At 43.2% G+C, this 27,378-nt stretch overlaps 1 protein-coding gene across 1 annotated transcript in view; it reads right to left on the bottom strand.

Moving 5' to 3' along the window:
• Positions 1–27,378, bottom strand: part of BMPER (BMP binding endothelial regulator) — a 174,269-nt gene that overhangs the window by 107,197 nt on the left and 39,694 nt on the right. Inside the window, exons 3-6 of the mRNA XM_079947587.1 lie at positions 26,439–26,538; positions 17,165–17,247; positions 14,343–14,433; positions 12,747–12,829 (exon numbers count right to left, since the gene is read on the bottom strand). Coding sequence (XP_079803713.1) covers positions 12,747–12,829; positions 14,343–14,433; positions 17,165–17,247; positions 26,439–26,538 — 357 coding nt within the window. The remainder of the gene's footprint in view (positions 1–12,746; positions 12,830–14,342; positions 14,434–17,164; positions 17,248–26,438; positions 26,539–27,378) is intronic.

Raw genomic sequence — 27,378 nt, 5'->3', positions numbered from 1 at the left:
CCTGCCTGGCAGATTCCTTGTTAGAATGAACACAGCACTTGCAGGTGTTGCAGAGGGTCAGAAGACATGGCAGAGCATTGTGTGGCTGTCACACAAAACATCTGTGACTGTACCATATGAGAGTGCTGGAGGTGAAATAGTTAAACAGGTTACCCTATCAGAACCCAGGGGGGTGGAGTCAGAGGGACTATAAAACCAGCTCTGGGAGGGGCAAAAGGGGGTGTTCGTGAGGTGTTCGTTGGGAGTTGGGTGGGTGGTTGGAGTGGGAGGAATTGGGATAGAGTCTGTGGGTAGGTTGAGTTCGTGTAGCGAAATAAGCCGAGTCAGAAACAGTTAGGCTGGGAAGACAAGTAAATATCTGAGAGGTGGTTTAGTGAGTGAGAGCAGGTAGCAGAAGTTATAGGTCTGGATAGGCACCCCATGATTGTAATTGACCGATACTGTTTATGAAACCACACGCTTGTTAAACTGCAATAAATAAACAAAAGTTTATGTTCCAATTTAACCCTGACTGGACTCAGTATTGTACCAGGTAGGGCCTGGGTGGTGGGAGCGAGAAATAAAGTGGTGGCACAGGGATCAATAGACGGTGAAATGTTTGGGGACCCTGTGTGATCGCCACAACATCTACCATCCCAGCTGTAGCATTCACTGTGTAGCTTTCCCAGGCATCTCTGCACTTGCTCTTCTTATTGGGGGGGGCTCATCATGCTGGGATATACCTTCCCCCACCACCTCTCTCCAAGCAATGACATTTACGTGCTAAATGTGTTTTATCTCACTGTGTAATAAATATAAGGGTAGTAGTGACTATGCGGTAAGATGCACTGCAATACAGCTGGGATGGCGTAAATTTCGCTGTGCACTCTGCATTTTTCCACAAGTGACCTGTCCCTTGTGGAAAAAATGCATCCAAAGCTGCAGTCTGCAAGCCAGAAGGATCCTAGACTCATCATAAAACGTTTCGCAAACAAAGGCTCTAATCATTGACAAGCTGTTGCTTTTACTGCTTCCTACTACAAGTTGTGGGAATCTTCTAGACCTAAATCAATTTTTCAAACAAGTGGCCCCATGAGATACCACACACATTCCATTTGAAAGCAATTTATAAAAAGTGCCTCAGCAGCTGAACATAAATCCACTGCACTCTCTGGACATGTCTGCAGTAATGTGCAATAGTTTCGTTCCCTTACGGTCATCAGGGGTTATTGTTCATTTATTTTCAAGGGGCTTCCAGGGGCTTTGTTTTTCTCCTCAGTCTTTTGCACCTCTTCCCTGGGAAACGGACTCCCCCCCCCCCCACCCTAACACATTTTCTGAGGTGTCCATTCAAACAAATATATTTATGAACTCCAGTGAAGCCCCAAGCCAATAAAAAATGTAGGTTCTCATCAGGGGCAGCCTGTTAATGGCCCACATTTATGGCCTGAACTGTGTAAACTTAAGTCTTTGCTTGTCAGTGGAAGCAATCAATCCTGGCTTGTTAATTAGGAAGGCTTTATGAACTGGGACTTGTCAACCTTTAACATCATTATGTGTGTTCAATAACATGCACCCGCACCCACCCCAGTTTGTATACATGCTGGGGGTTGGTGGGGGAATACAAAAGGACCCTGTCCAGCAAACGTTGTAAAAGAAACATAAGAACAGACTCCATTGGGTCAGACCAGTGACCCATTTACCTCGACTAAGTATTCCCCACCAGAGCACAGACGAAGGTGATGGGGACATGAAGATGTATAGTATTGATACTGGAGTCTATTATCTATACTCATGCTTAGAGAATTGGGATACAAGCCCAAAGCCACATTTCCCAGGTTGTTTTTAAGAAAGTTCCACAGTTACCACTATTGTTCCTAATGGAAGAATGGTGAAAGCGGTTATTTGTTTAGCTAATTTTACTACATGGGAACGGACAAAACAGCATTAACCTATACAGAAAAAAACATTAAACCACTTCCAATTTCGCTAACCATATTAGTCAACAGGTAACATAGGACGCAGGTGGTGCTGTGGTCTAAACCACAGAGCCTAGGGCTTACCGATCAGAAGGTCGGCAGTTCGAATCCCCGTGACGGGGTGAGCTTCCGTTGCTTGGTCCCTGCTCCTGCCCACCTAGCAGTTCGAAAGCACATCAAGTGCAAGTAGATAAATAGGTACCGCTCCGGCGGGAAGGTAAACGGCATTTCCATGCGCTGCTATGGTTCGCCAGAAGTGGCTTAGTCATGCTGGCCACATGACCCAGAAGCTGTACGCCGCCGGCTCCCTCAGCCAATAAAGCAAGATGAGCACCGCAACCCCAGAGTCGTCCACGACTAGACCTAATGGTCAGGGGTCCCTTTACCTTTAACATAGGACACCATTTTCATTCTTGGCCATGTATTTTCTAAGGGGCTTGGTATTGCCACATGGTGAATATGAAAATATTGTCTGTGACATTTGATTTTTGATGGCCCTTTCACTTATGCTAATTATCATTAGGAATGAGAGAGAAATCCAATTCAGAGAAGTGTTGGCATTTGGAGCTAAAATGCTCAACGGAAGTTGAACATAATACTGAATCCCTATTGAAAAAGCCCACAGGATGCTGGATATGATCACACTGAGATTTTCAGTTTAGGGGAAAAATAAGAAAGCTATGTTTATTACCAGAAATGCATGCTTTGTAAGAAAGATCCGAGTTTTATCTAACTAAGGTGCCGGCAGAGATGCCTTGAGCTTAGAAGGTGAGAGATACATCTTTTATGAGATTGAAATAAAATATGAGTTGATCACATTTTTAATGAATAAAATCATCACTCCAATCATGTTAAACCCTTAATACTATATATAATTCTATTTTAGTAGTCTGCTTAAGGCAGAATGCAACCCAGAATAAAAAATAAAACAATATTTTAACTTTATTTACAGGCTCACAGCGTAGACGAAGGAATTTTCCCCAGTGCTATAACGACATTGATACTGAGAAGTAATAATAAAAACTGGATTGAGTTCTTAAGGATGTGGAAAGATTGGTTCATCTATCCAAAAAGGATAATTTAAAATCAAGATAAGAAGTCTGTGCACGCATGAAAGCAGAATCTCCTTGCCTGAAGCAAAGAAGAGTTTGGGGGCACTGTGAAGACTTTCTCCCAAACCAACTGTGCCAAATATTTATGCGTGCACACCCTGTGAAAACCAAAAAAACCCCATTCAAGTTCTTCACAGCCTCCCCTCCCTGCGTCTTTCAGTAGGCCCGTTCAGTTTGCACCCTGTATCCCATCAATGACAACAACAAAAATCTGTGAAAGGTTTGTACCAGTATTATTTAAAGGTAACAACCAGCTCAACGCTAAGCCTAGAAGCAAATAGGAAGCCAAATAAGACTGTACACAACCAGAATAATATTTTCCATCTGGTCAGTCCGTGGCAAAAAATCTGGCAGCAGCTTTTGGATCAATTTCTTCAAGGCTGCCCATGCAAAGAACATTACAGTAATCCAATCTAGAAGCTACTAAAGCATGAATGATCATAGCAATGTCTGTCTTTTCCAGCAGAACAGCACACATTAACTGGAGCTAGTTAAAAAAAAACACAACCCACCTAGTTACTGCCACAACCTGGGCACCCAAAAACCGAAATAAATAGCCCCCAAACTGTAAACCTATATTATGAGAGAGTTCAGCCCAACCTGAACTGAACACTCAAAACTAGATCACCCAAATCTCATAACCAACTGGGTGAAATTCCATTTTGTTGCCCTGAATCTGGTCCCTCACTGCTATAACAACAAGAGTTCAGGGTTTTCACTGGGTTTTGGTGAAAATGAGAAATGGAGATGGTGACATTTCAGACCACATCTTGATTTCACCCAGCAGTTTCGATGTTGAAAAGGACTGCAGCCTCAGACAAGAAATCTTTCCATGTTTATGTCAAGAGTTCCAAGTGTCAGAATTGGCCCCAGGAGATGAACGAAAAACAGATCAGGCTCTGAGGGACTCAGACCAGATGCTCAATAGTCATATCAGATTTAGGACCAAGGCCCCCTGAAGACTCTATCTGAAGAGCTCCAGGAATGACGATGGGATGAATAAGCAGCCAGGAAGCAGACAGAGGGGGTTTCAGAGCATGTTGGAAGAAAAGGCAAAGAACCTGAAGAGGATAAACTAGGAAATAGGAAAATCTGGAAAGAAAAAGAAAAAGACAGACCTTGGTCACCTTGTTATGGTGTAACACCCTTTTCCATGAAGAGGTAACAAAGGATGAATGTGAGCAAACATGCCTATATAGGCTTGTTGTCTTCCCATTGGCTATTCACTATGAACTGCCTGGCACTGCTACTGTTGTCTTTTACTGAGTACTTACTTAGTGGAAATCATTTAATTTACAGACTTCCATACTTCTACGTACCTGCAAAGCCCTCAAGTTTACAGAAATCGCTTCCTTATTTTGGGGAGCCCAATTCCCCTTCCAAACTTATCAGTATTTGACCATCTAGGTTTGCTTTTACAGGGAGCAGGCCATTGTTTTGCTGCAATGTGGAGCACTCCTGTTCACGGTTTCAACCAGCCAGCCGTCCATGTCCTATTCCAGGATACTCCATTCCACTTCTCCTTGGTTTTCCCCTCCTCCCCCTCCCCCACTAAAGATGCTCAGCATTGTGGCCATTGGACACATTTAATTGTCACTGAGATCTTTTGGAGCTTCCCCACCCCCCTTGGATTTCACTCCTAAATTTAATTGTTGCTGAAAGCCAGATGATTCCTATACATATGGGTGGCCATATTAAAAAATAACCTTTACCCCACAAACATTTCTGATAAGAGTGAAATCTGCAACAAATTGATGCAGTGTATTCTCACTTTCTAACATGCAGTTAAACTCTAAGAAGGGCATTCCACCCCACCCAGCCACATCCCTCCTGGTTTTCTTTTCCATATGACATGGCTTCCTGTGGCTACTGAGCATGCTCAGTCCTCACTAGGGAGTTTTGCCCCATTAAGGGTTTTTTTAATGGCATTTTGCATACTTCTAAAAATCTTTAGGGATTTTAGGGATACTTCTAGGGACGTGGGTGGCACCGTGGGTTAAACCACAGAGCCTAGGACTTGCCGATCAGAAGGTCGGCAGTTCTAATCCCCGCGACGGGGTGAGCTCCCGTTGCTCAGTCCCTGCTCCTGCCAACCTAGCAGTTTGAAAGCACGTCAAAGTGCAAGTAGATAAATAGGTATCGCTTCGGCGGGAAGGTAAATGGCGTTTCCGTGTGCTGCTCTGGTTCGCCAGAAGCGGCTTAGTCATGCTGGCCACATGACCCGGAAGCTGTACACCAGCTCCCTTGGCCAATAAAGCGAGATGAGTGCCGCAACCCCAGAGTCGGTCACAACTGGACCTAATGCTCAGGGGTCCCTTTACCTTTTTAAAAATCTTTGCATTCTCCTCAAACATGCCGATTCCTTTCTTGTATTTTTTCATTGGTGCCATTTTGGCTCCATTTCTGTCAGCACTTACCACCTGAGTTTGCTATTAAGGAGGAGAATGCTAAAAATATTTTTTGGATGACTGAAGATAAAAAAAAAACTCATTTACATTTTTGAATAATTGGAGATAAAAATAATGTTGTTGCCAAAAGCCGGAATGGAATTCTTTTAGGTTTCCTGTTCTCACCCAAGCCTTAGGCTCAACCTCCCACCTTATGAAATTCAACTTCTTCAGACTGCCTTATGGAAAAATCAATATACATATAAATACACATCACCTCAACAAAGGAAGTGAAGGGCATCTGAAATTATTTCCATCTAACTGGAGCTGAGTGAAAGGTAACAGCAGCAATGCTGAAATGGCATTAATGCCTTGATTTCTTCACTGATTTGGAATACCCTCTGCTACTGAAGCAGAATAACTGGGTTCAAAATTGAGCAGAGATACTCAAGGAAGAAAGGATTATAGACAGCCTATTAGACAGGATGCAGCAATCCACAGAACCAGGTAAAGATGTTCTGGGTGGGGCTGCACTCCCTCTGGAAAGAAAAAACAAAACAGGTTTGGAGTGGTGTCCTAGACCCAAGATGTTAAGGACCTTAAAAATAATAAAGGAACTTATCCAAATTAATATATGTCCGTGTCCAAGAACGGTCATATTTGGCATACCAGCCATACCTGGTCAAAGGCACTGATAGCCATTGAGCCTACCTGAGCCTCCAAGAACAAAGTTGGACCAAGGTGCACCCTCAAACTCCACCTTACCCAAGAATAAGGTATTTCCAACCAGCTGGGAGTTGTTATAAACAGAATCCAAGACCAGCTTCTTCAGGAGGCATGGACACCCGACCACCAGTTTAAGGGCAGAAGGAATTGCAAGAGTCTCATCCGCATCATCAGGCCACGTAAACTGAAATGGGAAGCATAGGAAGGCCGTGCCTTGGACACCTCAGATGGAACTGCAAAGACATGTTGTTGGACGCTCATGCCCCACAATGGGAGCCAGCATGATTAATGGTCCAAGATGGTGGGAAGTGTATCCAGGGGTGGGGGTGGGGAGTACAGGTCCCCTATCCCTATCACAAGTGAGACTGAGGAAGAAGAAGAAGAGTTTGGATTTGATACCCCGCTTTATCACTACCCTAAGGAGTCTCAAACAATCCCCCTCAATGAACACTCTGTGGGGTGAGTAAGGCTGAGAGACTTCAGAGAAGTGTGACTGGCCCAAGGTGACCCAGCAGCTGCATGTGGAGGAGCGGAGACGCAAACCCAGTTCACCAGATTACGAGTCTACCGCTCTTAACCACTACACCACACTGGCATATGCCGCTGGAGGAGGAATGGGATGCAAATACAGTGGTACCTCGGATTACAGATGCTTCAGGTTACAGACTCCGCTAACCCAGAAATAGTACCTCAGGTTAAGAACTTTGCTTCAGGATGAGAACAGAAATTGCACAGTGGCGGCACGGCGGCAGCGGGAGGCCCCATTAGGTAAAGTGGTACCTCGGGTTAAGAACAGTTTCAGGTTAAGAACGGACTTCCAGAACGATTTAAGTTCTTAACCCAAGGTACCACTGTATGATAATTAGCTATGTGATAGCTAAAACAATGGGAAATGAGGCAGGCAGTTGTTTTGCAGGACACCTGCCCGATATTCATCTGCATATTTCCTGCAGAGATGAAAGGTGACCTGTCTTTCCCCTCTTGCCTAGTCTGTTTTATAGCAGTAACCAAGTATATCCCCCCCCCCACCACTTAATAGGCCAGATGATTGCTTGCCTTGCTTCCGCACTCCCGGTTGGAGACTAAAACTAGAATGGTCCTCCTCTGAAGCCACTCAATAGCTCTGCCTCCTCTCTCAGCATGGCAGTACCTCTTATCTCCAAATACCTCACATGCCAGAACTCATACAGATTATAGTCTCGGTAACATGGGTATGTGGGAGACTCTGCAATTAAAAGGGCTCCGTTGTGGGCTTGGCATACTCTCGTTAAAGAAAAAACTTTGCCATGGTTACCATCCTTACATGAGAGCTGCTTTCGTGCCAAGCCTGCCCCCTTTTTATTATTTCTAAACAGTTACAGTACATCAAAATGGGAAGTAATGAGATAATTGGAAGCTGACTATTTAATATAGGCTACAAGGAAAGACAGATCCTCAAGCTGAGGTTCCAATACTTTGGCCACCTCATGAGAAGAGAAGACTCCCTGGAAAAGACCCTGATGTTGGGAAAGACAGAGGGCACAAGGAGAAGGGGACGACAGAGGATGAGATGGTTGGACAGTGTTCTCGAAGCTACCAGCATAAGTTTGACCAAACTGCAGGAGGCAGTGGAAGACAGGAGTGCCTGGCGTGCTCTGGTCCATGGGGTCACAAAGAGTCGGACACGACTAAATGACTAAACAACAACAACAACAACAACAAGGAAGCACATGTGAAAGCCAAAAGTTCCAGCAACCCTCCTCCCTGTACAGGCAGGCAGCCTCCTTCTCAAGTGCTTGCAAGCGTGGCTATTGAAGAATACACCTGATTAATGTCACCAGTCCATCAATGGAGTGAAGGCTTCAAGGTGAATGGAGTGGGGGGGGGGCGAGAGCCATGGGTTCTGCAAAATTGGCTCCACTGGAGCAAGAGCTACCACATTAATGCTAGATGGATAAATTATAGCAGGACAGCTGGGCTTCAGTAAGTGATCCCCATAACCCTGCCCTTCTTTCACACATAAATGTACTTCCCCAGAGAGATCCAGCCATTTAAAGGCTGCTCGCTGACTGAAAGGCAATTATGTCCAGAACTGGCCCATACATTTTCATGTTTACCAGGAAACCCTTAAGTCACCCAAAGGACGAGATTGCTCGTGGACGTGTTAATGGAACAGAGTGTGTTTCTAGTCTCTGACTTAAGAATGGATGCCATCTGGATCAGTAACAGCCAACAACTTGTATCCGACATATGAACACTAAACCTTGGCACACTAAAGCATTTTAGTCCGGCTTCTGCTGAGCAAAGGTGAAGCCACCAAAGCCGTGGGCTGTGCAGAAGGTGTACCACGGGCATGTGAAAATGGAGCAATATGGGGTTGGGGTGCAGAGAATGCAAGTAGAGATAGGAACAGGGAAAAGAAGGATCATTGGTCATTATGTTAATAAGCCCAATACCTCGTTAACTAGGATTCTCATTCACTTAGGATGATTAGCATGGTGAGGTGCAAAATTTACTCTGGAGCAGAGATACAATTCACAGGTGACTTGCCATGGACAGACACCCAGGTAATTGCATCAAATGGCTACAAAGCCAGTACAGTGGTACCTCGGGTTACAGACGCTTCAGGTTACAGATGCTTCAGGTTACAGACTCCGCTAACCCAGAAATATTACCTCAGGTTAAAAACTTTGCTTCAGGATGAGAACAGAAATCATGCTCTGGCGGCACGGTGGCAGCAGGAGGCCCCATTAGCTAAAGTGGTACCTCAGGTTAAGAACAGTTTCAGGTTAAGAATAGACCTCTGGAATGAATTAAGTTCTTAACCAGAGGTACCACTGTAGCAATCTCTGTACTGTGACCTCTGCTCGCCTTAACTTGGTGTGCAGGTTTTCTCATCACCAAAACATACCAGACTCCATAAGCGCTGTAAGAGGTCATTTTCCAAAGTCTAGTTATCACTTACTTGGCTGCCATAGCACTAAATCTCTCCTCAGGCCATTTTGATCAGGGTTTCCATTTGGGCAGAGAGCCTCTGCAGATAGGTTGTAGGGGCAAGAGGAGCTGCGTGGCTTCATCAGTGGCGCAAGACAGAAGTCCCCACAGCCCCCCCTCTACCCATGCTTCCCTCTTGAGAGGGTAATGACTGCAGAAGGCTTCTCATTTTATGGGTGACATATTGTGCCGATGTATCAACTGCTGTTCAGAGTGCAGGCTTAGCTACACCCTGGATCCTGCTCTAACCTTTTAATGCTGGGACTGGCAGAACAGCAATGCCTGTGCGCCTTGGTTCCTCTCTGTTTTCTAGCCCCCAAGCCACTGACCCACAAGGGCCAAAAGACAGAAAGAAAGGGGAGGCTAAGGAACATGCGTTTTGCATACAAAAGGTCCCAGCTGGGAAAGACTCATGTCTGAAACCCTGAAGGGTCACTGCAGCCATTGCAATCAATACCGAGCAACATGGATGGGTGGTCTGAATCTGCATAAGGAAACAAGAGCGTAGGGTGGAACTAGCTGTTAATCCTAGCATGGAAGAAGCCTGAAATAATGTGGTGAAAGCACAGGTGGGTAGGGACCAGTTTGCCCTTACACTGTTCCCCTGGAATTATAGCTTCTTGCCCCAAGTGAGCAAACAGGTGGCACAGCTGTATTAAAATGAATTTAGCTTTCAGAAACATTTTTCCTCCTGTATTCTAATTAAGCTGCTGTACTATTCCAAGCTCTGACTGTCAGAGACATTCCCAGGAATGGGAATTTATAGTTAAATTAAACAGCCTTGTGTTTTTCCACCTATCTCCCTATTGCCAAAACCGAAGGGGAGGGGAACCCTTGCAGAGATGTATCTTTGGTCTCCCTCCTCCTCCGCACTTTGGTTCTTCCTCCCTTACAGGAGTCATGCCGAATGACTACAATCTGAAATCACAGTGGAAATCTAATTAGGGGTGGGGAAAAATACCTTTCATCTAATAAAGTCCTCACATGTTGCAGCATATCACTCACAAGCCAGTTCCCATACTATCGCATGACTAGATAGGTATCTGAAAACAGACATCCGCCCTACTTCTCCGATAAGAGATTTGCTGCCGCAATCTTCTTCTCTTTTTTAAGGGATTGGGTGGGGAGGACACACCAGAACACAGGCAGCAAACTTCTGCAAGAATTCTTCGTGATGGCTGCACAGCTCATGTTCAGTTTGCACAGGTATGACCCTTATTCAAAGGCAAATAAGCAGGTGAGACAGATGAGGAGGAGTAAAGAAAAAGGGAATGAAGAAGGCTTGGAGGAAGAGGGCTGCACTGCTCTTCAATTTGCTGAGAGATTTCTTTCCACTAACGCACACCTAGCCCTAGTCCTCTTGGGTAGGAACGGAAGGGGTGGGGAAGGAAACACTGACAAACTGGCAGCCTATTAATTGTATTTTAATCAATGTGCAACTTCTGTTTGATGAAGTTAAGGAGGCGCTTGAGAAAAGAAACAGCCAGCTGCACCCCAAGGCAAAGGCAAGCATGCACAGCCAATCTGACTTCAGCTATGCCGAACGTGATGAATGATTAATTGAAGCCATCGGGGCCCAGATCCTGCAGGTTGCACAACATGTCTGTGCCATGTGCAAAGCTGCCAATTAAAAAAAGGGTTATAGGGTGCTTCTCCTTTAGCTTGTGCCAGCTATCACCCAGGGATAACCCTCCTAAAGGCACTTAAGTCAAACCAATTGGAATAATATGAAACAAATCAGATTTCAAGAAATCTCAGACCACTGTAGAATACGGTATATAAAACTAGCTGCCTTGTATTGACTTAGTCCATCTACTCCCATCAACATGAGTTCACCAAGGTCTTTTGCCATGGAACTACTTCCTCAGTTCTTTTCACTGGGGGTTTTCAGATCCTGAACCTGCAAGGCACTGAGTTAGGCACACTTAATGACTGAAAGTGTACATCACTTCCAGACCCACTGCTTCCTAGTAAAATATTAGTGCACAGCATGTTCGTCTAAGTTTAAGATCATCATACATGGGACATACTACAACCGAGTCTGAGCTTGGTCAGTTATTACCTTAACAGTGCAATCCTATCTGCATCTACTCAAAAGTAAGTGTTGCTGAGTTCAACAAGAGGTTGCTCCCTGGTAAGGAATAGGACTGAAATCTACATCCTGTTTGTGCTTGTCATTTTCTTGACTTTAATGGCGTTTTATCACCCAAGCAATTATACACACTTTTTGCACTTTCTGTATTTGCAAATGAAATTTTAAATGTACGTTTGATATAAGTAGGCATCTCAACTGTGGTGTATAACCAGGCAACCTGTCCTCAATCACTTGGAGAGGTATTTCACACAACACCTCAACTAATGTGCATAGCAGACTTGAAACAACTTGCCAACAAAAGGAATTTGGCCCTACCAAATTTTAATCTAGGTTTTGTAACAAATTCACTCACAGTTTCACGCATAAGGAAAAGAAAAACTGTTTTCATGTTATAAGACATGAATACATTCCACCCTGTAATGCTACACAGTATCTCTCTTTTGGGTTTCATATGTTAACATGTGCATAATTTGGTACACACATCATGCACAGCTATGCCAGTTCTTTCTGCTGGATGGTTCCAAATTTTTTTATGGCGGCTGACCACTTGGAAGCATGCCAGTTTGTATAGCAACACACACTCCTGGAGAACTGAATCATCCCTAATACAGAGGCTTGTGTAGAACCAAATCTCAAATTAGCAAGTACTATCTGAGGGTTGGGACGCAGGTGGCGCTGTGGGTTAAAGCCTCAGCGCCTAGGACTTGCCGATCGAAAGGTCAGCGGTTCGAATCCCTGCGGCGGGGTGCGCTCCCGCTGCTCGGTCCCAGCGCCTGCCAACCTAGCAGTTCGAAAGCACCCCCGGGTGCAAGTAGATAAATAGGGACCGCTTACCAGCAGGAAGGTAAACGGCGTTTCCGTGTGCGGCTCTGGCTCTGGCTCTGGCCAGAGCAGCGATGTCACGCTGGCCACGTGACCCGGAAGTGTCTGCGGACAGCGCTGGCCCCTGGCCTCTTAAGTGAGATGGGCGCACAACCCCAGAGTCTGTCAAGACTGGCCCGTACGGGCAGGGGTACCTTTACCTTTACTTATCTGAGGGTTGGTCAACTATTAAGTAGGTTCTGCTTTCTAGAAAGCAAATGATTCCAATATACTCTGTATTTAAAAAAAACCAAATGTTTTACCATCATAAGCAACTATTGACATGTATGGGACTTGACAAACTTTTGTTGTTGTACACAATTCCATGGAGCACCAACTGACTGATGGGGTGGGGGAAGGAAGAGGAGAGGAAAGGAGAGGTGACATGCCAACTGGCAAATATTCAAATACCGTTTATGCCAGGAAAAGCCAAGCCTGAATTCCTAAACCAACCAATAATTTGAACCACCTAATTCAGTTCTTTATCTACCAAGCAATGTCTGCTCTAAACAGAAAACTCAAATTATGCCACAAATGTTCAAGTAATGCTTTTGCTACCAGAATCAGAGTTCCACTTCATTTAATATAATGCTGTTATATTATCATGTGCATTGATACAAAGTTAAAAACTTACAACACAAGCACATGTGACGCATTTGTTCCCTTCAGGCTGAAATTCCTCACCTTCACGGTAATGTCTACCTTCAAATGTACAACCTGGGTGGAAAAAAAGAGAAAATAAGTTTGGCTCATATCTGCATAAGATCTCTCTTGCAGTTGAGCTGCAATATAAATGCAATGTGTGAAAAGTACTAGTAGCCCAAACTGTTTGCAAATAGTAGGTTCGGATAAAATCATTATCTAAAATAACAGGAGCACGTATGGGAATTCCTCTTAATTGCCTCTTCATTTCCAAGCCTTTAGGGCACACCACATTATCATTTTAAATCTTATCTTCATAACCACAAAGGTCGAGGAACTTAATTAAAATGCATTAAGTACGGAGTTCATAGTAATGTGTTGTACATCTTAGGAATTCGGATTTTAACAAACATGAAAAGAAAAATTGAACTCTGTAATCCTAACTGAGTACCGTAATTATGTATTGATTATATCAGGCGGAAACCAAACAGCCATCGTGAACACTGAAGAAGAAATCAATGTGATACCCTAGAGATGAGGAAGTGAGGTAGAGATTGTTCATGGACAAGATTTTTTTTTATTAATGCCTGCTTTGCTTCTGCTTTGCACATAAACTAATGTTTTAACAGCAACAAGGATGGGGGAAAGTCTGGTGCCAGGAAAGGGGCAAACACAGAGACAGCCAGTGCCAGCTCCATGTTTAGTGGAGGGCTTGGGAACAATGTTCTGAGTGGACCCTTCCTTCCATGAGTGGGCTTCCCTCCTCATTGCCAGTGTCAGCTGTCTATTCACTTCTGCTCTTCCTATGAGTGCAACCCATAAAACCACCCTCAATGCAAGAGGAGGAGGATATGAATTGGCAGCTATGGAGGGGAAGCTTCACTGAGAACATCAGTTATGGCACAACTGCATTGACGACCAGTTAGGTTTCCGGGCTCAGTTCAAAGTGCTAGTTCTGACCCACAGAGTCTTATGCAGCTCAGGACCACAACACCTCAAGGACCGCCTCTCCCCACGTGAACTGACCTGGACCCTGCAATCACCATCCATGTGACCCCTGCATGAGAGGTCCAGAGGATGGCTCCAAACTTATAGAATGTTCTCCCCAAGAAAGCTCACCTGGCCCCATCTTTATCTATATTTAAGCACGAGGCAAAATGTTTCCTTTTTTCCTGAGGTTTTTGGCTCTTTAGAGGGTTTTCAAGCATTTGTGATCTCTTTTCAGTGAGGCAAGGTCTGTTGATGTATCTTTTATTTGTACAGATGTGAGGAGAGGGGTAGATTTTAATTCTGTTTATGGCAGTTGGTTTAGTTTTTCTATAGTCATAAAACAGTAACTGCATAAATTAGCAGCAGTCCACCACAGTGAGCCAACTGCAGGGTTGTGGGCTGTGGCAGACGCCCAACAATGCCAACCCTCGGAGCTAACTGAGGCCCTGGAAGGCTTCTCACAGGCAGGCAGAGACCACAGCCCTTAGCTAGATGGACCAGGGCTCTGGATTCTGAGCCTCGTATTCCACCTTAAAAACTGACCCACAGAACGTAATGCATTTTAGATTTGTATACCACTGTCTCTTTGAAACCTTACCTGGACATGTGGGGCAGCACATTCCTGGCTGCTTCAAAGGGTTTTTGCAATGAACAATGCAGTGAATCTCAGATTCTGTTATCACTCCTTCCTGTCAAGAGCACAACAAACCAACAATTATTTACAATCCAAAAATTAAAGTAAAGCACAGAGTACACATGGAAGGGAGGTACAGAAATAAATAACATCTTATATAAGCAATCTGCACAATGGATATAGTGATAAAAAATTAATAGAATGATCAGAATCTTAAGGCATTTTTTAACATACAGAATTTAAATCTGTATGTTCACATCTCAGTAATGTAGCTACACTTAAAAATTACTTTCCTATATGACAACATTCATACATACTCATAGATAGACGAGAGGTGCTCTTTAACATCACTAAAGTGCACAGTGGCCTAGCCAACCTGAGGTGACACTTTGTCACATCAATTTATGCTGGATTTTTGCATTTTCGAAAAATAGCATTGTTGTTTGATGACTAAGGGGTAGACCTATGATCGAGATGGAAGGCATTCAATGATGTGTTTTTGTTTTTGTTTTTGTTTACAAAGTTCATTAAATGTGGACCACTGGGCAAGGACTGGAATTGGGATGAGTTGCAGATCACATCTGATATTCAGAGTGTGCTCAGGGAAACCTTGCAAAAAAACAGTTGCTGTGGTTGTCGTTGTCTCTCTGTACAATGGTCCAAACTGAGATTAATCCAAAAGTAAAATAGTACTTGAGTCTGTCTAACTCCACTTGCTAGATTCAACTATGAGGTAGGAAACCAATAAACCTTCTTGAGAGGAAAAAACGATGCCACTCTTCTCAAAAGCCTTTAAGACACAGGAAACGTTAAAATAACGCTTTGATTGCAACAGACCTGATAAAGACATTCCTCCCACCCTACTTCCTTGGAGGAAAGGGGCTTATGAAAAGAGATAAAAGGTTCTCCTCCTGTGGAATGGAAGCCTCTTATCTCTGATGCTTCTGCTGATAGGGGTCTAGTAAATGATCACTTCCTGCACTCCTTGCTCCAGAAGTCAAAATCCTGGTAAATAAAATGACTGGATGACAGGATCTCTGTGCACAGGTTGCTCTTTTCTGATGGATCTATCTGCATTCCTAAGCACAGAGAAAGAGAGGTACCGTACTTTTTAAAAACAAATTCCAAATCTGAGTGCTTTAAATGGAAGCAGAATGACCCATTTCTGCATTTGGACCCTGAAAATGACAAGTATACTCAGGCAAGAACTACACACCCCAAGAGCAACCTTGCATTTCATGTAAACCACAAGTGTGCATTTAATTCCTCCCTCTCCCCATAGAATGCCTGGGACAACTTATTCATATCCCAATGTCACGGTGTTGCGGGTTTTCTTGTCCACAAGTGGCAGCCTATGATTACATGGGGAGACAGGGAAAGGCCCAACTCAGTGCGATCAGGATATGGGCATGTTACCACAGGCATGGCAGACAGGGGATGAAATGCACAGTTGTCTTTTGTGGCCACGGCCACACATCTCATGTGACATGAGCTCCTGACCTCAAGATCTAGCCCCCTGTTTAAAAAAAGGTTTAAAAATGGATATTTGATATCTAGTTCTCCAATATAAAAATTCTCAGAGCGGCTCCCAGTATGAAATCAAATCAACAACAACAGAGTTAAACACATTTTTTAACCAAACAAAAGAGCAGGAACATGGCCAGAAAAAGGCAGAGTTTAAAATTAAAGAAATAAAAGGCCTGGGAGAATAAAAAGGGTGAGAGCTCAACCCTTCTTCAATTGACGAAACAGGAGATTCAGTGCTTGTTGAAAGGGAGCCCAAGGAACCACCACGGAAAAGGCATATCCCCAGTCGCCATTTCCCGATAGTAGTGGAACTTAATGCATGGGCAGGCTCACATGAAAGAATGCAGTCCCTGAGTCCAAACCTGCTCCGCATACAGTGCGTTCCTGTAATGAAAGCAGGATGCTGCCTGAGCACGGATAGCCACACAACTCATTCACACGCATTCTCTATCCAGAAGCAGTCACAGCTGGCACACTAGCCTAAGCTGGAGAAGCATGCTTCATGCCACAATGGCACTTGGACTCCAAAGACAAGACCAGTTCCAAGAAGACACGTCTCCCTCCAGACTGCAAAACTGTTCCTTTACGGCAAATGCAACCCCACCTAGAACAGGCTGAACAACCCGCCATCCAGGACAGACATGCAACCCCACCCTCTGCCTTGTCCAGACTGAGCTGCAGTCTGTTGGCCTCCGATACGCACTTTGGATCCTACCTAAATCTAATGAAGCCTGGGAGCCTGGCATGCATTTCACTGTTCTGTATCCACCAAATGTACACTCAAACAAAGCCCAAGTACTAAAGATATACTGTTTGGCTTCTGCTACACACGACATAGACGGAATTTGGGACAAGTAACATTTATACATACCATGTTACAATTTGGGGGTAGAGAAGCCTAAGGCTAGTTTCATATTTAATATAAACATTTCAGACTTTCAGAACCCCACTCCTTTAACATCTTGAATCCATTGCTCTGTCTAAAAGTGCTTTCACAGAAGGCCCTGAATCTTTCCTTGGGGAGATCTTCATTTTCTTGCTATTTTCATAGGCAAATGTCCGAGCAATCGACTATATACAGCAATGAATGCCCATATACCAATGGTGACTTCCATTCTTTACTTACCTCCAGAGTCTTCATTTAATTCCCAACCCATGATAATTTCACTTTATGAATCAACACAATCTTTCCCATTCTTGAGACTTAGATTTTCTAAATTGAGATTTAAAAAACAAAATCCTTGAGTTCTATTCCTTACCTGACACTGATTCATGATACATGGTTTGTCTGAGACCTGCCATGACTGTGAGCTGTTATATGATTTTCCTTCAAAACTGCAACCTAGAAGGAAAATGAAAAATTAAATGAGTAGAGCAGTTCTTTTTATTTTACTAATCCACACCCACCCACTAAAAACCACCACATTCCTTCTAATTTGTCTAATTTCTACAGTTCTGGAGGTATAGCATTCCACGGAAATTCTGTTATCGGAGGCACAATTTGCATTCTACAAAAATGTTACCACTTACAAAATAAAGCAAGTTTCTCATCGTCATGGTTCAGAAAATACAACTGAAAACATGCAGGCTGGCTGATATCTAACCCTAACACAAAGACAGAGAAAAAGAAAGAGGTGTGAGCCAATGGTGGTTTGGATGAGCTACAGTAATTACCGGTACCTCTTTTTAGGTATTAGATAATGAGGAGACTAAAGGGGGAAGTGGAGTAGTATTTTTGTAACGTGCCATTACTAAAATAAAAGGCACTGCCCATGAAAACAGCAAGAACGTTCTTGTGCATTTTTCCAAGCCTCGTATTGTGTCTCTCGGTCGTGTTCTCTGTTCAAGAGCATTGCAATCGCAGAGAAGTACTGTCTTAAACCGCTTAATGCAGGACTCTTCAGAAAATCGCCTGAATGGTAAATGTCTTCCACTTTGGCAAGTTTATTCAGCCAGGTAGAATTCCACCTGCTACATGACTGAGCTCAGAGCATATTTGGCACGGAAAGTAGCAATTACTGAATTCCTCACATTCAGAGATATCTGCGAAGGCCTTGCTTTCCATCCTGCTCATTACACCATAATCAAGCATTAAGACCATTCATACTATTTATCTTCCAGATGGAGAAGAAACCTTCTGGATTAAATCAAAGGGGAGGAGGAACCACGGGCTTCATTCCAATGTACTCCTAAAGCTCAGCACAGAAGGCCAAACCACTTTCATTTCAAATGCACTTTGTCAATTTGTACCGGCTATGCGTTTACTTCTAACCTTCAGACTACTGCATTGTACTTTATTAAGGAAAAAGAAGAAGCATGAAGTTCAAACATTTCTTTTGTTTTTAGTGAGACAGTAAATTCACATTAATTCATTTCATTTATTTTATTTATGATATGTGTGTAAAAGTAAAGGGTAAAGGGACCTCTGACCATTCGGTCAAGTCGTGGCCGACTCTGTGGTTGCGGCGCTCATCTCGCTTTATTGGCCGAGGGAGCCGGCGTACAGCTTCCGGGTCATGTGGCCAGCATGACTAAGCCGCTTCTGGCGAACCAGAGCAGCGCACGGAATGCCGTTTACCTTCCCGCCAGAGCGGTACCTATTTATCTACTTGCACTTTGACGTGCTTTCGAACTGCTAGGTTGGCAGGAGCAGGGACTGAGCAACGGGAGCTCACCCTGTCACGGGGATTCGAACTGCCGACCTTCTGATCGGCAAGTCCTAGGCTCTGTGGTTTAACCCACAGTGCCACCCACATCCCTATGATATGTGTGTATGCCACCTCAATACATAAAGTTCTCTGAACAGCTTACACTTGGGCATTTTAAAAAACACCATTGAATCTTTTTTTAAAAAAAAATCAGATTCCATAGGGAGAAACATTTTCCTGCCTCGTATTGCCACCTCCTTTCATCATTAAAAAAAGGAGAGTCCAGCAACTTCTGAGGAAGTCCATTCAACAATCCTTACTATCAGAAGGTAAAGGCCAGGGCTCCTATATGAGCGTCTTCCAATGGCAACTATTATTACATTTTAGCACAGATGTCTCTAAATAATGATAGTGAAGAAACAGTGAAAGATGCCCATTACTCCTTGTAGTGTGGAATCTGCCATATTTCTAATATTGCAATATAAATTAATGAGATTTACCCACTTTGGCCTATGAAACACATTGATGCACCAGGTTGCTACATAAGCTGCTCACTCTTTCCCTAAAGACTTCATTCAAAACAGTCGTTTCAAAACTAAGAATTCGCCAGGCATTTTTGCTTATTTTAAGTTAGCAGGAATTTTATAAGCAGGTCGTTTCCTATACTCCCAAGAGGGAAAAATTATGGTAACATACTGTATATTGGCCCCATAATCCCCTTTTCCTACGGTGGATTTTTCTAATTCTTTTTCTTTTACTCCTTACTCCTTTTTTAAAGTTTCTCTTGGCATGAAAAATAAACATCAGGAGGGAGAAAAACATTCAAGGACATGTTATATTTAATTCTTGATAAATTGTTCCTCAGAGGAAAGTCCAGACAAACTAGTGCAGAAATATAAAAACAGCCCAACAATGCCCCTTTAAAAAAAGCATCTGTATTTCATAAACATTAATATGTAGACCATGTTAAAAGAGCTGCAAATTCTATACACGGAGGATAGTACAGTGATACCTCAGGTTATAGACGCTTCAGGTTACAGACTCCACTAACCCAGAAATAGTACCTCGGGTTAAGAACCCGAATGAGGACAGAAATCGTGCTCTGGTTGCGCAGCAGCAGCGGGAGGCCCCATTAGCTAAAGTGGTACCTCAGGTTAAGAACAGTTTCAAGTTAATAACAGACCTTCAGAACAAATTAAGTTCTTAACCCGAGGTACCACTGTAAATGCATTGTTGCATATTTTTGTAACATATTAAAATAAAAGGGCACTGCCTGGCTAAGCCCAAAATGTTCTTAAATTATTTTACTGATGCAAAACTTGAAATAACCTAACATTAATAGGACTACCACAGACATAACCCTTAACAGACCGCAAGGTGACTACCCCCAAACTCCCACCGTACTGTTTAACATGGTTCATCATAATGTCTGCATTGATATTAACTAAGATTCCCACATAAACCAACCAGAATTTGAAGCTGGTTACAAATTGCAGGGTAGCAGTCCTCTGTGGCCAGCACTGGAAAATCATGGTTAAGGACGGATCATGAAGAAATCTTTACATTTCAGCATTGGTCAAGAGGAAGCTGCACACATTAAGCCTGCGGTGTGTGTTGCAGTCCAGCAATATCTGGAGGACCAGAGATCTCCCATCCCTGACTTGTGCAAAAGCACAGGATAGAAGTGTGTGTGTATGTGTGTTTCTATACTCAGCCAAACTGGGAGCACAGGAGCACTGCAATATTTGCACTACCTGAACAAAAACTGGACTCCCTAGACATTTGCTTTGTGAGTTAAGTCTGTGAGTGAATGCCTCACCATTCAAGGACTGCTTACTAGTCCAGTGTTTCCCAACCTTGGGCCTCCAGCTGTTTTTGGACTACAACTCCCATCATCCCTAGCTAGCAAGACCAGTGGTCAGGGATGATGGGAATTGTAGTTCAAAAACAGCTGGAGGCCCAAGGTTGGGAAACACTGTTGTCAACTGCACCATGCTGAAGCAGCCTTAAAGTTCCATGCCGGACGAAAACTTTAGTGAAAGGGGAAGTAGATACTGCTGTGCTGCTTCCTCTATAAAAAAGCAAACTTCTGATTTTTTTTTTTTAAGGAACAACATGATTTATTACCTTGTAAAGATAAAAGCAACTGTGCTCAAGGAATGATTTTTCAAGTTGGCTTCTCTGATTATCTCAGCTAGCAATCTAGTACTAGTCTCAGTTAGTTCTCAAAGCTGGGAGATGGGGGTCCGGAGAATTGGGGTGCAAGGTGCTTTAAAAGCTCCCCTCCATCTTTTAGATGGAGTTGGCATATATTGAGGTTGCATGTCTTAATACGCTACCCCTCCCATGGCACTTGGAATTGGTACTCAAGCATGCTCATTGGAGGGGGGGAAATGGGTATATTTCACCACCAGCAGCAAAAAAACAACAACAATATATGTGCATGACAGAAATAGAGAACTAATGGCATTTGAAAAGAAGGAGGAGTACACGGCTATGCAGAACTGTGGAAAGTTACCCAAACTTCTTATAGACGAGATACACCTTGTTATGTGCTGAAGTTCTCACCCTGGGCCAGCAGGGGGATACTGTAGATAGTTATGCAAATAAGGGATCGAAAGTGACGTTCAGTGATTGGATAGTTTTAGAAAGTTGATACAGTTACGTGGTACTGGAGCTCTATATAAGCAGGCTGACTGAACCCTTCAGTTCAGTTCTGTCCTGGCCTGTGAATAAACAAGAGCTGTTTGAAGAATCACTGTGTCGTCTGATATGTTCACCCACGACTTAACACACCTCTTTCTGAATTAAAGTTAAATGCCAGCTTCTCTTACAGCAGTTAACTATTAAAAGAGGAAGATTCACCTGCCCTTACCAGAACCCACCTCCTGCGTTGCTACATGACCTGCTCATTCTGCTCACTTGCTCTCACTAAAGCAGTGACTGAATACTGGTGTAAGCCACACCTGCAGGACAATATGTGTATGCATAAAGTATTTATGGGTATGTTCACATTCTTCTTTTATTCTTTGGCGATCACCCGTAGCCGAGTAAGATGGTCTTCCATGAACACGGTCTTAACAATGAGCCCGTGACTGTGGAGGCCAATTCTGGATCCACACGTCCTTCCATAGTTGGGGACATAGGTTTCCGGGCGGGAGTTGTTCACATTACAGCTTATACAGCATCCAGTGTGTTCCCACTGCTAATTTTTGGCATTGCGTTCCCATGGCATTAGTCACAATCCATATCGATCCTGCAGTTTCTTGACAAAAAACTGCTATTGGATGCGGGGGTTTTTCCTCAAACCAGCTTTGATCTGATCATAGACAACTGGAAGCAGAATAAGTCGTAATGTGAACATAGACTAACAGTCATCAGCAGGTGCAGGTGAGAACGCAAATGCAGATGACAGCTTAATGAGTAGGCATTCCATGGGGGTTGCCAAAGAGGGGGCCCAATAAATTCATGTGCATCCAGTGAAAACATCACTGCCCTCTCTCTGATGCAAACAGCTCTGTGCAAAAGTGGCTTGAAATGCAGAAAGGCAATGTGAATTTACCCTAACTTTCTCCATGTAGAGAAAGTGTGTCTTTAGAAATTATAAAATTCCATTCAAAGGCAAATGTCACATTAATCAAAACTTAGGAGTTGTTGTTTTTTAGGGGCATGCCACAGACATTGTGAAGGTATATTCGCACGATAAGCATGCTGATTTTATATCAGTTTAAAGGTAAAGGTAAAGGGACCCCTGACCATTAGGTCCAGTCGTGGCCGACTCTGGGGTTGTGGCGCTCATCTCGCTTTATTGGCCAAGGGAGCCGGCGTACAGCTTCCGGGTCATGTGGCCAGCATGACTAAGCCACTTCTGGCAAAACCAGAGCAGCACACGGAAACGCCTTTTATCTCCCCGCCGGAGCGGTACCTATTTATCTACTTGCACTTTGACGTGCTTTCGAACTGCTAGGTTGGCAGGAGCAGGGACCAAGCAAAGGGAGCTCACTCCATCACAGGGATTCGAACCGCCGACCTTCTGATCGGCAAGTCCTAGGCTCTGTGGTTTAACCCACAGCGCCACCCGCGTCCCTTTTATATCAGTTTAGCTGTTGCTAAATAATCCTGGAGATTGTAGTTTAGTGAATTTGCCAACACTCCCCTGTGGGAAGTCCCTGGGCCACCTCTGGGAAGAGAAACAACTAGTAAGATGCTATCACGCAGTGAGTGAAAGGAAATGGTTGTGATCCTAAACTATCACTTGACACCATGGTGGTTGCCCTTGGACAAAGACTAGGCATTCTTATCTGTGGTGATCCTGCCAAAGAAGGCATTGGATTAGATAACCAGAGACCACTTCCAAAGTCATCCTTCTACAGATCTAGGGTGTGATCTTTGCCCTGCACTCATATTGACATCAATGGGAGGTGTGCATTGGGAACAAGAACAGAGTATGGCTCACAGTTATCATAAATGTACCTTATCCATCTCCAATCCACTAATAACAAACACTTATTCAGAAAGCAAATACATATTGTTATAGATGGAGACAGACCCAAATTAAAATGACATATCTCCGTCCAACTAAATAAGGAAAGACTGCCAAATCCATTTCTATAACAATCCGTGATCTCATATGTTTTGATTAAATATATTGAATAAATGAGAGAAGGGAAAAGGCATGTTTTGCCCTACTGCTACAACTGTAGGAGAAACGAGGCAAAAATTCATGATTTAACTCTTTCTATAGAATTACATAAAGGTCTACACAAATATTGTTTTCCTGTTAGGAAAGCAATTCAATACTAAGGGCTTAGTTAGTTGCACTCAGTTCCTGCTGAAACCTTTGGGACTTAATATCAGTCATTACTGTACTAACTTTTCACATTGATTTCAATGGGGCCTAAGAGCAGTTTAGTCTGGATCCAACCCCATGAGGCCCGTATTTCTAAAAAGGAGGTCTGGTATGACCTATGACTCCCTGGAAATCATGTGCCGCAACTAGAAGCCTTTTCCAGACATCTCAATCTGTCTGGGCTGGTTGTGGTTGCTCCACCACCAAGAACATTTCACTCTCCACATGCTTAAGCAACTCTTTCAGAATGGTTACTTCACATACTCTTGCACAAGGGATAAGCCTTGTATTGAAAACAGGTTTCAGGGGTAATCTTGGTTAAGTGAGTCCTTGCTACAATACAGTATGACAACAGAATGCATTGCCTAATGGGCGTCTGTGCATCTACCCAAGTTTTCAAAGTCATGCTAAAGAAGGTATTCAAAGAGGAATCTAAAGAAGACCAGGTGATGTCTAAAGCACTAACAAAGCTTTCGCCAGCCATAGTGAAAAAATCTACAGATATGTCAAATCCCTTCTACTGACAATAGCACTGTCTGTAGTTCAGCATCTAGAACATAGCTGATTTAGATTATTTTGTAAAAGTAGCTGTCTTCCTTAGTGACTGGCTGGATGAACAGCTGCTTACACAAAGCCTGCCACACTGTGATTGCTCTAGGTATGTGAGGTGCTCCAAAACCACATGAATTCCTCTGTCTTGTAGCTAAATTCCCTTCCCAGCCTTGATACTCTGGCTGTAATTATGAGACATCCTTGGCAGTTTTAATCAGTTACCCCAAAGGCAAAGAATGAAACCAAAGAATGAAATCTAACCCTAGACCAGGGGTGGCTAATCTAAGGCTCTTCAGATGTTGCTTACTACAATTCCCAGTGGCCTCAGTCAGTGTGCCCAATGACCAAGGATGGTGGGATTTGTTGTTCAACAACATCCAGAAGGCCACCCCTCTTGTAAACCCACCACGACTACACTGAAGAATGGGAACAGATAGCTACATGTATCTGCATGGAAACACCCAGAACTAGAAAAATCCATAATATAATTGAGTCACTGATGGATTATACCAACCTGTTTTGGGTTGCATAATACAAGCAAGATATAAATGCTTTCAATAAAAAAAAGGAAATATATAGTAAGTCGAACATATGAAGCATCTGATTAGCAGGACATAATTTTAATGCTGTGCGATGCTTAGGGCCCAATCAATAAACGGGAGCAACCAATACCCAGAGATATTAAAGGTACATGAATACAGACTATATTAACAATCAGGGTGAGACCCATTAGTAAATTTTAAATGTATGCAATTTCAGTTAACATATTTCTTAAAAGGTGCTACCGCAAACTGTAGGTTTGATTGTTTGTTTTAAAGCCAGCATTTTATATAAATTGGTGGATTCAGGTTGGTCTAGCAGGGCACACACTCAGAAAAACACAGCTGTGTGCCAGAAAAAGTGCATAAACATATCAGCGATCAAATGCTTTTATTCATCAAGGAAAAATACACATGCATATCCACCACATCTGTTTTGTCAGAATTATAGCATATTCTGTTTTCTTCCTCTTGTGTTTCCCCCCTGTATATTGATATTATGTTTGTGTTGGTTGTGGGGTTCAGAGCTCCCCATCAACATACCCCCCTTTAAGTTACTCCATGCATGTCAGGAGCACTTGTCAGAAAACTTTTTGTTGTTTTTCTATTTAAAACAGATTTACTCTACATTACTCTCACTGCTTTTCTATTTAAAACGTGCCTTTTTGTTTTAAATGCAATCCTTCAAATACACAGTGAAAAATGTTCAGTGAATCATTCACATTTCTGGAAATCTTACCTAGCGCTTTTAAAAGTTGTAGTGATTCATTAGAACTTTCAAAGATAATTTAATTGATTGGCCAACAAAATGAACTGTTTCTGTATCTTATCGCTTTATTATGGTCAATGACCAGTAATTGTTATTACAGAAGCATCAAACCTATTGATAACTAAACTACACTTTCTGTTCTAACAACAAAGAACAGTGAACAATAAATTGCTGCTACTAACAGTAAGTGATGCTTTTAACTTGTTACCTTCCCCAACTTGCTGCCCCCTTAATGTTCTGGACTACAACTCCCATCAACTCCAGCCAGCATAGCCATTTTGATATCAGTTGTTGAGCACTGCAGCAGGAAAATGAGGAAGGTCTCACGAAGCCATAGTTTGGCTTACCAATGTTGTAAGAACCAGCTCAAAGAGACAATGCATGCTGCAATAGCACAAGCAACAGTAATGCCACCAGTAATAGACAGGTGTGGACTGAGGGCATGGTTGGCACCACTTTAACAATTAGTGGGAAGGTATTGATTTATCATTTTCATGCCTCCTGTTAGTTAAAAGGCAGGTAAATGAACAAACTCGTTTGCAGTGGTTGTGCCACAGTGCGCAGCAAGGCTGGGGCTGCGGTGCACCCTGATCTCCATCCAGTCCAATTTCTGCAGCGTACCAGGAAGGAAAGGAGAAGGGGTATGGTGGCAAGGAGCACCGGATTGGCTTTGCCAGCAGGTTTGCACCATGCTGACCTTGCCACTGCTGCTGCGTCACCACCAATCCTTGCCACCCTGGGTTGCTGTAGTGACTCAGCTGGACAAGGGCTGGGTGAATGACACAGTTCCACCTTTCTCTCTACTGCTAGATGTGTTTCTGTGTGTGTTATGTACTGAAGTTGTCACCCTGGGCCAGCAGGGGGATACTGTAGATAGTTATGCAAATAAGGGATCGAAAGTGACGTTCAGTGATTGGATAGTTTTAGAAAATTGTTACAGTTACATTGTACTGGAGCTCTATATAAGCAGGCTGACCGAACCCTTCAGTTCAGTTCTGTCCTGGCCTGTGAATAAACAAGAGCTGTTTGAAGAATCGCTGTGTCGTCTGATATGTTCACCCACAACTTAACAGTGTGGGCAAATTCTGTAGAGCTTTGGGCTTTATTCTGTCAAATATATATGCAATAACTTAAAAAAAAACAACAACTGAGAGATAAGCATGAAGTCCACTGCACCTTTACATCGCTCGCAGCACATCCCTCTCTGCTTTATGACCAGAGCACACTCCTTAGAAAGCACTGGGCACTTCTCTCGTTTGCATGTCACTTCCTTGTTCTGTGGGGAGGAAAAGAGGAGAGCAAAATAACAGCATCAGTCTCCATTTTCTCCCAATAAGGTAGCACACCATGAAGTCAGATTCAGAAAAATTTCCCTCTGCTCCACAAGGAATCTTTGGGATACAGAGAGGACATTATACCCCTTCTTCATACAGAGATGCTTTTCCTCTTGCGACACAAATGCATCAGCAGGGAGTTGAAAAACTGGGGAGAAAGGGGGAGTGGTGGCAACTTTAAAAAGGATACTGAACCTAGATAAAGTTATGCCAAAGGAAACATGTGACTCGTTTCATACTAATGTTACTTTTTGGTATACTGTAGAAATGATAATATTTGTGTAAACTATAGCTGGGACTTTAGAATACCTGGCATTGGACTTCCTTGTGCGAACAAAAATATTTAGCCACGACTATTCAACAGGTTTGCATAGTAGAGTTAGTTTTTTTTAAAAAATGAAAGTCTGAATTTCCAAACCAAATAAAGACAAAGATGGCTTCAATGAACTTCTTTCTTTCTAACAAACAATAAAACTGCAAACCAAAGACACAATCCAGGGAACACAGGCAGCAGTAATGCTGAAAGGAAAAGTTCTTTAAATAAATGCATGGTCAAATCAACATTATGCCCTTTCAAGTCTCATTGGTTTAAATTAGGAGTGACTAAGCTTTTTCAGACCGGGGGCCACATTTGCTGTTGGCCAAACCTCCCAGGGCCACATGCTAGAAACAGCAATGGACAAGTGAAAGCAGAAGCCAATCTAGCTTGTGTGATCACTCTGCACATTCTCTACAGCCTAGCACTATGGTGGCAGAGACACGGCTCTCTCTGATCTTCAGGG

Source organism: Podarcis cretensis (assembly GCF_951804945.1).
Source record: "Podarcis cretensis genome assembly, chromosome: 12".
In the NCBI taxonomy this organism is placed as follows: Eukaryota; Metazoa; Chordata; class Lepidosauria; order Squamata; family Lacertidae; genus Podarcis; species Podarcis cretensis.
Note: the sequence above shows the minus strand (reverse complement) of the source record. Positions and strands in the feature narration are given on the sequence as shown.